Source organism: Argiope bruennichi, chromosome 1 (assembly GCF_947563725.1).
Source record: "Argiope bruennichi chromosome 1, qqArgBrue1.1, whole genome shotgun sequence".
In the NCBI taxonomy this organism is placed as follows: Eukaryota; Metazoa; Arthropoda; class Arachnida; order Araneae; family Araneidae; genus Argiope; species Argiope bruennichi.
In genome coordinates this window covers 102,896,861-102,912,996 of record NC_079151.1, presented here as the reverse complement: position 1 = coordinate 102,912,996, position 16,136 = coordinate 102,896,861, and the positions used below count along the sequence as shown (strand labels likewise).

General features: G+C 31.3%; 1 protein-coding gene across 2 annotated transcripts in view; it reads left to right on the top strand.

Annotated features, from left to right (window-relative positions):
- The window catches only part of LOC129966013 (protein O-mannosyl-transferase Tmtc3-like), a 189,117-nt gene that overhangs the window by 135,482 nt on the left and 37,499 nt on the right, over positions 1–16,136 (top strand). For both annotated transcript variants that reach the window (XM_056080356.1, XM_056080347.1), the window contains exons 9-11: positions 11,319–11,467; positions 12,601–12,684; positions 15,767–15,904. In XM_056080356.1, the coding sequence (XP_055936331.1) occupies positions 11,319–11,467; positions 12,601–12,684; positions 15,767–15,904 (371 nt within the window). The remainder of the gene's footprint in view (positions 1–11,318; positions 11,468–12,600; positions 12,685–15,766; positions 15,905–16,136) is intronic.

The window sequence follows — 16,136 nt, the reverse complement described above, 5'->3', positions numbered from 1 at the left end:
ATATAAAACAAAACTCTTCTATTGAGTTTATCAAACGTTTTGCTTCAAATTTTATCAATAATTTAAGAAATATATATCTAATTCCTTAATAAAAAATTTAACTGGATTTGTCTCTAAAACAGCTATTGTTGTTGTTGTTTCTTATGGCACGTTCCATGGACAAGCCCGTTGTTACGAAGACAGCGATTTTAAGCCGGTGGGGGAGCGTCTCTTGTTTTTATAGTAGCGCCATCTAGAGCCAAGAGAACGACTTAGCTTCACACACGTCACAACCCTTTTTAAGGGGCGGACTTCATCCACGCATTTCATTCACTCATCCACAGATCATAATTTAGACCTCAATCACAGAACGATCACCCCTGATCCAGTACCCCTAGTCTAGTTACTCTCGACATGGAGGACTTTGTGACCGCGACAAATTTATGCGCGCGTCAGCCACCAAGCACGCGGGGAATCTTCGGCCGGCGGGGTTCGAACTCGTAACCTAAGGGACGCTAATCCAACGCTCTACCAACCAGGCTATCACGGCCCTAAAATAATATAAACATTTCTAAATAACAAGAATACTTATTCAGGAACTGTAAAACACATTGATATTGTTATACCAAAGTAAAATTTAAAAAATATGCTTTAGATTCTAATTTATGAGAGAGTTCGTAAAAAAATTCTATCAAATATTAGAATTTGAAAAAATAGCATCTAAACATGCAAAATATCATTGAAACGTATGTAAATCTAAATATAAAAACCAGTGTAACTTCCCAAAAAATAGACTTAGAAACAAAATTTTTACCATTTTATAAAGAAACCTATTCAAGCATTAAGGATATTAAATTAAAAAAAAATTCATAATTTCGAAAAAATCTACTTCTCAATGCAATCGCCTATCTTAACGTTATGCTGATCCAAATGAATGGAAATACAATATGCATTTATATTGTGGTGAATAGCTTATAAGCCAGTTAACAGCTACGCTACCCGAGCAATTGCTTTTGTATTGTGGTCATGTCACTCGGCTGCGAACCATAAGGTCCAAGGTTCTATCCTCGCTCATCACAATTCGCCACAACATATTATGCCGCCTAATATATTGAAATATTTTTAATCTTTCAATTAAAAGGAAAAGGAACCCGAAGAAAGGGAAAAAATCTCATTATATACGCAATTAATGTACAAAATGTTTCGTTGAATCTATATCTTTAAGAATGAATAATTTTTTACATAAATTTTTAATTTATGAGAAATTTCCAATTAGGTCACAATTTTACGTATTAACTGGAATCAAATAAAGATGTTTCGGTTTTTAAAAAATTTGAAAGCAGAAAATGGGATACTATTTTTTTAATATTATGATTTATGAACGATTCTTTGATTCTGAACATAACAAAATCGGTTTTTGTAAGAAAATTTATATTTACTTTCTTGCAAATAAAGTATTCTTGAAAATTTTTTCAAACATTCCGATTTCAAAATTTTAATTATTTTTGAAATGTGCGGTTATATAATGCAATTGAATTTTATAATATTACGTAAGTAATGGCTTTGAAATTATGTCATTTTCTCTATTCATGTCATTTAGATTTATAAAATTTCACAATTCAAGAATTTAATTAAACACTTGTAGGAACTTTTTGTTTTCCGCCAAAAATGCCTATCAAGCAAAATCTTACATTTAAATTATCATTCCTAAACGTAATTCTGTTATGAATTTTCAAAATTGACGAATGATGAATTTCAAAAAAAAAATTCAGCAAAAGTAAAAATTACCTGAATGTTTCCACTCATATAAAATACAGCAATGTATATATACTTTATCAATCTGTTTCGTATATTTACGTGCGCATTGAGATTCCATTCGATCAAAATATTGTTTCCGGAAAATATTCGTCTAGAGCATATATTGTGAAGAATAATGATTCTTTATTATTTATGAAATCATGAAACACAGGAAAAAAATAACATACAGCAACAATCAACAATAAATCGTTATCAAATAACACAAAGCGCTCGGAGAAAATTCGGTGGATTCAACATTCCAGCAAGAATTTAATTAACAGTTAAGTCTCTCGACTTGGTTACTACTCCCAATTCTGAGCTCTGTTTTTCGGAATTTTTATAACATCCGAGCGTGAGAATGGGATTTTATAGAACAAACGCCGAGGCTCGAATCATAATGGATATTGCCGAAATTCTAATAGTTTAAGAAATCTTCATTTTTGACTCCTAATTAATTGTCAAGTTGCCAAGTTTACGCCAAGGCCTGCGACTCATTAATTTGTCTTCAGAAATTAAAATTAGTCAAAACTATCTGTAATTAAGTACTCAGGGAGGAAATATTACAAATTCGTAATAATATTAAATAGAATTAATTTCCTGCAAACTATTATAGATTCATCTTAAACATTATTACTGTTGGCCGTTTACCATCAAACTGGCCGTTACAGTTCAGTTTAAATATTTGGATTGCATAAATGACAAACTGTTTGCAATACCAATTGGAGATATTGATGCACTCCAAGTTCTGATCGCATATGCTATGTCTAGCTTGCAAAATATTGAACAGTTCTTGGCAGAGAAATAGAACCCCCCCCCCTCCAGAGCGACCACAGGTGCTCACATCAAAGCTTATTGATGCAAATAGATTGATTAAAAACTTTATGCCTTTACAATGAATTGAAACAACCATATGCAAAATAATTATAGTTTTTTTTAAAAAAATATTTTGTTTGTAAACAGGAAAATAATTTGTGGCCACCCTGTATAATTTTAGGCATTTTAATCCAATAGACAACATTTGGTTACAGAATCCAGAAATAAATTTGATTTAAAACATAAAGGTAGCATTTGCAGGTGAAATAAGAGACATTAAAAATTTTTTTCTTTCAGAAATGAAATAGGTCGAGATGAGAAACCATACTTTAGAGTATCTACTTCTTAGATGGCATAGAGTTTATAGAATAACCTAGGAAATATAAATACATACGATTTTTGTCATGAACGATATTTAATATTCTTTTTGTTATATAATCATTGCCAATTTAAAGAAATAATCAAGATTTTATAAATTTCACATACCATATACTACAGCAGATATTTTTTAATTATGCACTTTTGAATAAAATTTTCACATACATTTTGCATTTTGAAGTTTTCTTCCCTTTACGGCCTCTCTTATTCAATTAGCATTATCGCGTATTCTATAGTCAGAGCTCACAGGAAAAAAATTTCGATTTCTAACTAGATCGATTGGCCCTTGTTATAACTCATTAATTTATATTTTTTGTTGCCTTTTTTGTGCTAATAATGAAAATATGAATAAAAAAACAATAAATTGTTTTGTCCAAACAGGAAATCTATTCCTCTAACACCTTACGATATTTAGACATTCCTTGAAAATATTAAATCAACATAGTCGAAAGTAATAGTGGTTTTGCCGATTAGACAGATTATTCAATTGTTTAGGGTTACTGGTCTCAAAAGGACCTCAGACAGTTCAATTAAAAAACGTTATTAGCTCAATATCTAAAATAATTGTAAAGAATATAAATTCTTTGAATTATAAAATATTATGCTAATATTAACACCTTAACAAGTATAATTGGTCAGTTCCAATGTATTTCGTTTCGATCATTCTTTCATTACAATATTTGTAAACAATGAGTATCTATTTAAATAATTATATGTACAAACCTGAACGGCTAGCAATCATGATTCATAATAATTAAATAAAAAATAATAACATATATATATTTTCAATAAAATAAATAATAAAGTAAATCATTAACATATCGACTAATTAAAAAAAATATGTGGAAATATGGATTTAAATTTATCAATTTATTAAAAAAAGGTCTCATGATGTGCCGATATCAATACTCTGAATATTTTGAAGACAACGTAGCAATATTGTTTTGAATTTTTATAAAAACGAATTTGTTTAATAGGGTAGGGCAGAATGCCTAAGTACGCCACTGGTTGGAAATTTACCTTATCTTCAAGTTAACAGAAGTATGTAGTATGCGAAAAGTTTTATTAAATAGGATGTTTGTTCTATTTATGAACTGACAAGTGTAAATTGATATAAGTAAGCGTCACGAGGAACAAAAATTGCATTGGAGCATGGTTTCATCAACCATTGCATTGGATGCATTGGAGCATGGTTTCATCAACCATTGCATTGGATGCATTGGAGCATGGTTTCATCAACCATTGCATTGGATGCATTGGAGCATGGTTTCATCAACCATTGCATTGGATGCATTGGAGCATGGTTTCATCAACCATTGATTGAATGCATTGGAGCATGGTTTCATCAACCATTGCATTGGATGCATTGGAGCTTGGTTTCATCAACCATTGCATTGGATGCATTGGAGCTTGGTTTCATCAACCATTGCATTGGATGCATTGGAGCATGGTTTCATCAGCCATTGCATTGGATGCATTGGAGCTTGGTTTCATCAACCATTGCATTGGATGCATTGGAGCATGGTTTCATCAACCATTGCATTGGATGCATTGGAGCTTGGTTTCATCAACCATTGCATTGGATGCATTGGAGCAAATCACGAAGAACGCATTGTTGGCCTAGAAATCAAAATGCATTGTCCACACATATAATGCGAAAAGAGATGGAATATCCACATGCCAGTGTACCATGGAAATCTCAACTAACGTTTAGTATCAACATGTGAGCAAGAATCTTCAGTGATTATCTTTTGCGTCAATCTTGCTGCATTAACGCCTGAATGGAGCAACGTACCTTGTTTTTCTGCGACATACACTCCAGGAAATGTTGCAAATTCTCTGTTGGATGCGATGTAACGCTACATACATTTCATGCTCGATGATGCACATGAACATTTTTCCTAAATAGTGCGTAATCATCTTGACTAAATTCAGTAGCTGCATACCGAAGGAGTTGAACTGGACTCCATTGGTCCATTATCCAGCCTCCATGATCTTCAGATCTCAATTCGACTTTTTCCTATAGGATCATCTTAAACAACTTGCATATGTGGGATCTATAGACACAACGATATTGCCGCAGCGGTAATTATCAAAAGGATACCTGGTACTTTTGAGGATACCCGGAAATCATTTACATTGGCGGCCGCCCTTTCCAACAACTCTTATGACAGTTAATCGAATAAATCTTTTTGTGCCTATTATTGTAGTTCCAATGTGACGAAGAAGCCTTGTAATTTTTTCGCAGTTTTCAATTTCAACAGAATTGAGACATCATGTTCAATTACATTTTTTTTTACTGTTTTGAATACGAATTTTAGAAGAAATATTCTAATTATTAAAAAAATATATTAATTCGAGATTTTGATGAATATTCAAGTTTTATGTCTCCTCGAGTTCGAAAAAAATATTTTTGTCATTATATATGTTTTTTGTTAACATCATAATTAAAGAAAACGCATTGAGCTAGACAATTGAAATTTAGTATTCGGAGTTATGCCAACATTTGTATATTTCTGTGGAATTTTCCCGAAATCCATTCAAAGGAAGTTTGTCGGTCTGACTGCTTGACTACAAGTGAACTTCACAACTACGAAACGCAAGGAGCTAGGTAGCTAAATTTTAGTATACAGATTTGACATCTAGAATACGAATACTTATCAAAGCTTGAACCCAATTTCTGAAACTGGTAACCATCATTCGATCTGTGCTTTCACATGCATGCAAACACAATGAATTAAAATGAAACTCGTTATATTGTTACAACGGAATGGTTACGATTACTGATTAAAACTAATTTTTTTGTCAAATTCTTGTAACCGTCAGGCAGAAAAAAGTAATTCAAAATGCATATCCTAGCAACAGATTCCCTAAAAATGTTAGTTTCATGACAAAGATCTATATTTAGTAATTATCTTTCACTAAAATCATGCAAAGAATTCACAGCCTTTTACAAAGTCTGCAGTTTTATGAAGATGAAGGGGAATCGGACCTTTATTGTAGAGTAAGCTAGGAAGTCTTAGAAAGACCACCCCCCACGGGTAAATTCTTGCTTTCTACTAACAATCTTCTTAATTCATAGATCCATTAATTTAAGATTCTATCAATATATATTTAACAATGGGTATTTCAAATATTTATAAAGAATCAGCACTAATATGATTCAAATTGCTTAATATCTTCTGACCATTCCTTAAATTGAAAGGGGCTGTAACATTCCCCGTTTACCAGTATTGATAACACATTTACAGCCAGCTGTGTCGTCGCTGTTACTTACTAAACTCCTCGAGATAGCCAGATGGGGGATCTTTTCACCTGGGTGGTCTCGTATCTGTTCATTAGCAACTACAATATAAAAGACAACATGTGGAATTCCTCGTCCAAGAGGTATTGATAGTATCTTCAAATTAGAAAGGGGTGTCCAAACATCTGGATGCTAGATGTTTCTCTTTGTGAAAGGACCTTCCCACGGCCCACTGGCGCCGCTGACAGAGCATATTGCTGAACTCCAATCGGCCAAAAGAGAGCTCAAATGACCAATGTAAATTAAGAGGCGGAGATTGTCGCCGAAATAAAGCGCGGAGATTTTTTTAGGGGGAGAGAAGAAATGAATTGCATGAGACGGTAGGACTATGGCCACGAGTTTGGAGTCTGAGAAACTTCCCTGGAGTGGCCGTGTTGACGTGATGGAGAACTGAGTTTCAAGAAAACCCTTCGATTTTGACTCTTGTATCTCCTAGTACGGGTATAAATAACTATTTATTTAAGCAAGATTAGAACAAGTTGTTCTTTATATATATATAGGGCTGTAAAATAAATAATTGTCTGGAAATTCTGCTTCGTTATTTGATCAGCCTAGATCAGGACATTACAGGGCCTATTACAACCAAATTTATAAAATTTCTTTCTTATCCCTAACTATTAAGATATTTGATTTTATAGACTTGTGCTATCTTGTCCTTAAAATAAATCTCAACACGGGAGATATTTGCTTAATTTATACATGCTTCATAATGAGATCTTTGAGTAACAAGTGAAGAGTTAAGAGGTGGCAATATGATTCTGTTAATGGTAGAAGTAATAATAGAAGTTCAAATTAATTTTGAGTGTCATCTTTAATTGATCATTTGATCATTTTAATTGATCATTTAATCAAATGGCAGTAATATTCAAAATAAATCATTTTGTGAAAGATACAAATTTTGACCCTAAATTCATTTTGAATTTTAACGTTTTCCTATCGAAACAGATCTATTTTGCAAGTTTCCTTTGAAGTTTTTAACTTTGTTTATAGTTTTATTGATTTTCAAAGCCAAGTATCCTGGTGATTTTTATTCTTCTTTGAGCAGGAGTAGATTACTTTTATTGAAAAAAGTGTTCTTTATATCGAAAATTTTACAGATCTCCATTACTGATCGCTGACATAGGGTTGCTGTAAAATTCGATTCTCTGGGGCTGAATAGAGGAATCTTGGTTTGAATTATTTATCACTATTGGGTAGAAAAATTATAGTACTGCCATGGCGTCTTAAAAAGGATATAAAAAATTCTCTTCGAATGAAACTAGAACTAGAAAACTAGAACTTTCTTTATAGTAATAAATTTTTTAAATAAACTTTTGTGGAATTATGTAGTTCTAATAAATTATGTAGCGACCTATTCTATAAGTTCCTTTATTCTTTTCAAAAAAAAAGAGAATCAGTCATGAATTTGATTTATTGTTGAGGAATTCTGCAGTTTTTTATTACACAGATTTATCATCTTTCTCTTCTTTTATTAAAATAAAAATAGTTATTTTAAAATATTTCCTTTAAGAAATCCTACAAAAATTTTGCAAAAGTATTTAAAATAAGTTTATACTAAAATTAAAATCAAAACCAAAATGCTAATTTAAACCATGTTATTTTTTAAAGTTCTGATTGGGAATCTTTTAATAAAAATCATTAAGATCTCTAACTAACCTTATAATTTTGTTTACTTTGATTGTGCTAGAATCTGTGTTGCAAATTTCTTGTAGTTTTTTTTTTTTTATCTAAATCTGAAATAGATAGCATAATGTCCTGTATCATTAAAAATATGCCAAAATTATATATTTCAGTAAAATGTCATATTTTACTTCTTTAAAAAATATAAAACATAGAATACTTCCTATGAAATAATACAGGGTGTATCAAAGCGGTTACAAACTTTCAGGAGAAATGGAGTACACCTAGACGATGGGAGGTCACATAGCAATGTATGGTCGGAAACGCTTTCCTAACGCGGTAGTGACGACTCTAAACACAAGAAAGGAAGGACACGAATTAGATGAGAAAACATGTTTATTATTATTAGTATAGCAAAAAAGCTGAGAGGTCTTTGGCTGGTGTCGAAACTCCAGCAAACGTTAGATATTCAATGCCCCGGGATATGAGGATTACCCGGGGTCGTAATTTCGAACGCCTTCTTTGATTAAGATTGTTGTCTCTTTATTTTCTTTATTCTTAGTTTTTTGCTGTACTAAAAATAATTAACATGTTTTCTTACCCTGTTTGTGTCTTTCTTTTCTTGTGTTTCTATCATCACTACCACGTCAGGAAAGCGTTTCCGACCATGCATTGCTGTGTGATTTCCCAGTGTCTAAGTGTATTTTTTTTCCTGAAAGTTGGTAAACGCTGTACTGATAAATCCTGTATATCTCTCCTTTGCTCGTAAGTAAATACCATCGGACTAAAAACAATTTCTGGCGTTAGCTTTCCTATGGTTTATGAGAAAATGTATATGCAGTTCAATGAAAATATTCATTATTACAAGTCGATTTTTCTTGTTTGTTGTTGATGATCCAAAAATCATTATTCGCAATCATACGAGTAATAATTAAGAAAAAACTGCCCGACAGCCCTTGTAAATCGCTTGTAATGCATATAGAAAATCTCATAGATTTTGCTTAGAATTAGGAAGAAAAATATTTTTTTTTTAATCTTTACAGATGTTACGTTCGATGGAATAATTTAATCATTTTTCTTTATAAATTGAAGAATTAAATAGAATAAAAATTTTCAAAGCTTCTTAATTTTTGAACATTTAGTAACAAGTAACATACAATTATATACACTGCAGAATTTCAACTAAACTCAAGAATAATACAAGCTGACATCATGTAATATCGAATTTCCATATAACAGACTTAACCTATTTTTTTTTTTAAATCTCATAAAACTTAATGTTGCCAGAAAAGTTATGACATATATTTTCTAGTTTTTCATGTAATATTATTTTTATATAAAGAACAAACAGCAATCATTAATAATATATTACCTTCCCATTCTATATCGTTATATAATCTTTCAATGAGCTTCGAATTTGCTTCTTCATAGAACTTGTCTTTATTGGCAAATATTTGGGCAAAATGTTGATTTATATCTCCGTTTAAGATATAGAATAGTTTGTTGATACATCCAAGAAGTCTAGACAAAATATTATAATGGGCATTTTAATGCGGAATTTTAAGCTAGCATGGCGGGATTGGCAAGACACACATTCTAACCAAGCTCCATTAATTTTTGTTAAAAGATTAATTCCAAATTCCACGTGATGTCGCGTTGTGATGACAGACGTTTAACATTTCTGGGTGATGGAATCATTCAAACAGTCCAGTTGCCGAATGTATACATATTTAACGATCGTGAATACTAAGTAACGATTAAAAGTTTAAAACACTATTTCTCTGAAAATTTAACATTCCTCTAACATCTGCTTTCTAATATTATTGAGGTCGAATTCACATCAGGATCTAGATCCCATTGCATAGTTTAAGTGATACACTTTTCTTCTCCAGCTGAAAAATTCTTTTAAAGCGAGTCATTTTTCTCACTTTCGATGAACAAAAAGTTCATTTGACAATATGTGCAATAAGTAAATGAGAAACTCAGTATGTCTGACAAGTTATCTCAGTAACGGTTTCTTAGCCTCGATATTAGTAATGTCGCGAAAGATATGTTTCAAGAAATTACAATTAAAAATGATTACCCATAATTAACCTAATTTTTTTATATCCACTTATGAGGCTTGTTGTACTTCAAATATATTAAATGACTAGTATATATCTATGTATTTTGGTCAGTATAAAATAATGTGAATAGTGAAGTGATAATTCAACAGATAAAAGTATCAGAGCATTTTTCCTTCACACTTTTCCATATTCGCTTAATCAAATCGATAATGTTTATTAAAAACAGAATATAAAATAAAATGTTCAATAAATGATCTGCAAGGTTCACTGTTTCTGGAGTGCAGTAATCAATAATATTTGGTCCCTTATAAAATTTATCATCGAAATAACTTTAGAAAATTAGGCACATACTTTTCATATACACGTACTATTTTTGTAATTTTCAGCAAAGGAAAATGAACATTCAATTCAATTGCAACCAAGACCATAAGCACCCAATAAAAAAAGAGAAAGAAAAAAAATGAAAAAGAAAGCGAATACAAACTTCAGATGGAATTAAAAAAAAAAACAATGTCACTAACCATATATGCTCTGATTACAGCTCCAGCACTAAATTCAAATGGGGGGTAGCTTTTTTTCTTCAAATCAACCAACCAATTGCATGCGCGGTAGTCTTTCGTAGACTACATGACGAATTCATAGACTACATGAAAATCACTTGCATTTCTCTTGCTTGTTGGCTCATTTTTGTATTTTTAAGTTTTTATTCCCTTTTTATCATTTTATGTATCATCGGACTTTCATACTACAAAGAAAACTAGGAGAATCAAAGTCCCAAGGTGGAAAAATAAAAAAAAAATCGATAAAAAATTAAGATAAATTCAGAGAATGCTGCAACCTTAATAGGAGAATTGCAACTGCTCCAGCTTCTCTAAGGGTCTTGAATATTTAAATTAAGGATAATCGGTGCTTATGATATCTTTTGTGTCATGTAGTGTAGGTTTCATTGAATCAATGTCTTTCATTTTCTGCTATCAACCTCAATGAATTCCTCGGCCGAGGAGAGTCAGTGATATTAAAATGGTCAGTATTGTATTTCGTGTTATATTAGGCAAGTATGGTGGGTTTGCTAAACACATCACATACAAACACAAATTAAGGTTAATTAATTTTTAGCGACAAGCAATGTGAGCGAAATGTTCTGCTGTAGTGATGAGACAATTATTGAATTCTAAACATTTCTGGATATCTTGATTTAATGACTACTCAGTACCAAACTATGGTATAAAAAGTTCTTCAGTAAAATTATTGACTGTAACAATCAAAGCAGTTGTCTAAAATTTATTCTGCTTGAACAAAAATTTAAACAAACTATGGGTAAATGACACTTTTGATTTGATGCTTAATTTGTTTCTTCACAGAGTGCCGCCTTCTTGGCTTTCCCTTTCCTCCCTGCGTCCAACCTATTCTTTCCCGTTGGATTTGTGATTGCCGAAAGGGTCCTCTACACCCCAAGTATGGGGTTCTGTCTTCTTGTGTCTTACGGATGGAGTGTCCTCCACAATAGAATGTAAGAATATGACAATATGTCATTATTTTCTGAAATATAGAAGTTACTTTCTTGATCGCTGAGTACTCTCAATATTACATTTGATCAATGTTCTATTCTAGTCACTTTATTCTATTATTTATATAATAATTTTTTAACGATTTTGAATAAGTTATTGCAAGCATTATGGTAGATTTTTAAATCTTTTATTCGTTGCGAAAGATTCCGTATTCTTACAGAATAAATTAGGTAATTTGTGGATTTTCATTGTGATGCAAAATGGATACAAATCACATCTATTTTTATACAGCCTTATATTTTGAAATTTTTAATACATTTAAAGTTACGGTTCACTAATTTATGTAGTGATTCATTTTGTTTTGTATTTTCTTTTCTTATTTAAAAATTATTAATAGTTTAAACTTGACACAAATTAGATTTAAATAGCATCTGTATCTGTAAGAGAAATGAATCGTATTTCTATTTTCATAATATATTAAAATGTACTATATATATGTAATGATATTTTAATTATAATTTCAATTTAATTAATTTCCAAGAATTTATCTTAATTTAGCCCATAGTAACTTCATTCTAAAAATATTCTCTTATTCCGTGATCCAATTCCACTTTCGGTTTAATTAATTTCTTTGTAAATATAATGCGCCATCAGTACTACGTATCAAATTAAAGTGATACTTTCGTTGCCCTTCTCAAGGTCAACACATGCATTGATTTGGCGCGTGGCCGGAAATCCCATGTTATATAAGACTAGTGATCATTTGTTTCGGCCCCTTTTTTGCTTTTCTTTCTTCTGCTTTTGTGCATCTCTGAGTCTGCTTGTAAATAAATTGCTTTCCCGAGATGGATATTAAAGAAAGAATAAAACGAAATTAAAAATACAACGACTCGTCTGTTTTCAAACCTGCACTCTGCTTCAACCAATATTATATTATATTATATGAGAGAGAGAGAGATCGTTTTGTCCTAGATTATTCATATCATCATCCTGACATTTACTAGTACAAGCCATTTTTATATTGATTTCTGTTTAATCATATTGCTTTAAATATACTTAGGCGGATTAATCTTCGAACTTTTCACATATATCTTTAACTGTGGTATCTACAATTTCCTATCCTGTTTTTTTCCAGAAAACTCAAATCACTATCCTGGTGTTTCATAGTAGTCGTCATTTTCATATTTGCTTCGAAGACTATACGTCGAAATTTCGATTGGTAAGTGAATATAAAAAATTCTCCTTTTTATAATTAAAAAAAAAAATCAAATAGCGGAACCTGACAGAATTTAAAACTATTTCCTCATAAAACATGAATCAAAACTTCTATTTGAGGGATTAATTTTCTTTCTACCCTTACATATTTTGAGAGGTATTCTGCCCTTCTGACTAATTATCTTTTTATGCCTCAATATGTCATAAATCCGCAATAAGAGCTCTTTATTAGAATTTATTATATTTTTATAAGATCTTCTAGGTTATCTCCAACCCTTTAATATTCATATTATTATATAAGCTGCTTTAAAAAACTGCTTTTTTTTTAATTTCTTGGAAATTTCATATTATATAACAAGTCAATCGACGACAAAAGTTCAGTGAATAAAACATAAGTGGTAATTATTAATGACTGACTTACACGACGGAAAAAAAATCTAAAATGCAGATTTTTTGGCAAATAAAAGTAACCAACTCATTTAATCTTTCGCTCCGTCTTGTTTTCATAGAATATTCATGATATGATGTCACACAGACGTTAATCCGAATTTAGTCTTTATAATGTCCAGATAAAACTGAAACTTCAGGCTGAGCAAATCTTTATTAAATATTATATATACAGGGTGTCTCAAAAACCGTGGGCGCGGCTTTTATTCCTTAAATATTGATTATAGACTGTAATATTGTATAGTACTGTAAATTACAAAGTTGCATAAAAAAGGTGAAAAATGTTATGAAATCGATTAAAGTTTTCAGGGAATTAAACTTTAAAAAATACAAAATTTAAATTTTTATACGGATTTTGTACAAAAAAATTCCCAGCGAGTTAAATGTGCCCCATCCTCTAATAAGGTCATATACAAAATTTCAGCAATTTATCACAAAAAGTCTCAAAGATATGAAACTACATTAAAAAAAAAAAATCGCTTTTCGATGCCTCGATACGAGTTCGCAAAGTTCATGTCGGATGTTCATGTTTTAGGGGTCGTACACAAATTTACAAATTTGCTCAAAATTGGTTCAAAAGTATTAAAAATTTGTACAAATAATAACTTAAAGGAACGATTACATAAAGGAAAGATTACATAAGTTTTTTTACAAGTTCATTGACTGTGCTAATTCACGATATAAAATTTAAAAATATTTTTCAGGAAGCATAGATTTTAAAATTTGTATTTAAAATTAAAAATATGAAACATATTTAATTTTCTTATGATGCATTCTTACGTCGTGTCATCTGCACTGAAGCAGTAAGCATTTGCATTTTAATTTGTGATTGATCCTTCTCCAACTTTGTATTAACATATCTTTGAGAACTTTCATGATAAAATTCTGAAATTTGGTACATAACTTTATAAGAGGATGGAGCACATTTTACTCTCTGATAATTTTTTGTACGGGGTCCGTATAAAAATTTAAATTTTGTATTTTTTAAAGGTTAATCCTCTGAAAATTTTAATCGATTTCATAACATTTTGCACCTTTTTTTTACGCAACTTTGTAATTTACAGTACATGTCTATGATCAATATTTAAGGAATAAAAGCCACGCTCAAGGTTTTTGAGACACCCTGTATAATACTATACAAATAAAAGTATTGCCAACTCATTTAATCTTTTGGTGCATCTTGTTTTCAGAGGATATTCATGATATGATGTTTCACAGCTGTTAATCCGAATTTAGTCTTTATAATGTATAGATAAAACTGAAACTTCAGAATGAGAAAATCTTTAGAAAATGCTATATTATTGCACTTCTAATGTTCATTTTCAGGAATTATGGAAACGTGAAACTATAGATTCTTTGTAAAAGGGCTAGTATAATCTTTCGATAAGTTAATAATTTAATATATTATTGATGGTTCTATCTGTCATAATTGTAGTTTCAAATATAATCTTTATAGTATTTATATAAAATTAAAAACTTCAGACTCTGCAAACCTTTCTAATGTCCTAAGTATTTCTACTTTTAATATCGCGTTCTAAAAGATTATTTTAATATTACGTTCTCAATCGAATTAATGAAAAAACAGAAGCCATTTGGCGTCTTTGGTATTAACTAAAACCACAAGCCATTTGGCGTCTTTGGTATTAACTAAAACCACAAGCCATTTGGCGTCTTTGGTATTAACTAAAACCACAAGCCATTTGGCGTCTTTGGTATTAACTAAAACCACAAGCCATTTGGTGTCATTTTTCATAACTCCTCACGCTTTTATACATATGAGTAGTGTATGATGTCAACATCCACATTTGATCTTTCATTCAAAATCATATCGGTTCCATTTCATCCATTTCAAAGTTCTAAGTATATCGAACAATTGATTTCAAGAATCAATTTACGCTCATATGGAACAAACCAAACATTAAATCAAAAACAAATTCGGAATGCACCGTGCATTCCAAATTTAAGTTTTTGATTTAATGTTTGGTTTGTTTGGTTTCACTTCATGGCAAGATGTACGATGCAATCCAGATTTAAGTTTTTGATTTATTATTTGGCTTGTTCAATTGCCATGAAGTGAAAAGAACATAGCGTCACATTACATCTTAAAAAATGTGTATTATGCATTAATTAAATTCGTTCAAACACAGTTCCATCACAATTAATTAAATCTAGTATACTTTCAAATTTCTTTCATTCAAAATATCTCTTTTAAAAAATAAGTTGTTTGTTTGTTTCTTATGGCACTTGCCACTGACAAGCCCGCTGTTACGAGGACAGCGATTTAAGCCTGAGGGGGAACGTCTCTTATTTTTTATAGCAGCGCCAACTAGGGCCAAGAGTACGAGTTTGCCACTCACGCATCACTCATTCGCTTGCACAACCCCTTTTTACAACCGGGACTCGAACCCGGGACGCCCAGATCACGGGGAAGACGCGCTACCCCTATGCCAGGACGCCGGCAAAAAAATAAGTACAGAGTGCATTCTATTCTACAAATTTTCTAAGATATCATGATCATTGATTAGAGCTATTAACAATAATCGGAAAGAAAGTTTAATGATTCAATCCTCTTCAACCGAATTTAACCGAATGTCCTGATCGGAGGTTCAGAAATTTCAGTTGTCTCGTTTCTTTGGCAGGCAGAATGAATACACAATTTTCATGGCAGGTCTTCGGGTGAACCAGAGGAATGCCAAACTGTACAACAATGTGGGCCACTCACTTGAAAGTCAAGGACGTTACCTCGAAGCACTCAAATACTTTCAAGATGCCATAAGGTAAGTTTAAAAATCCTTTATCTTGAAATCAGCAAAAGTCATTTTAAACTAACTTTGTTAAATTTAAAGGTCACAGCCGAACTAATACGACATTATAAAAGATAAATTCTTTGGAACAAAAATTGGGAGAATCGAGGATGATTTACTATTATTTATTCTAATGCACGTATTAAATTATTTGATAGTCGAATTAAGTAATTTTTCCCTTAAATAGAATGTTTTAGTCTATCTT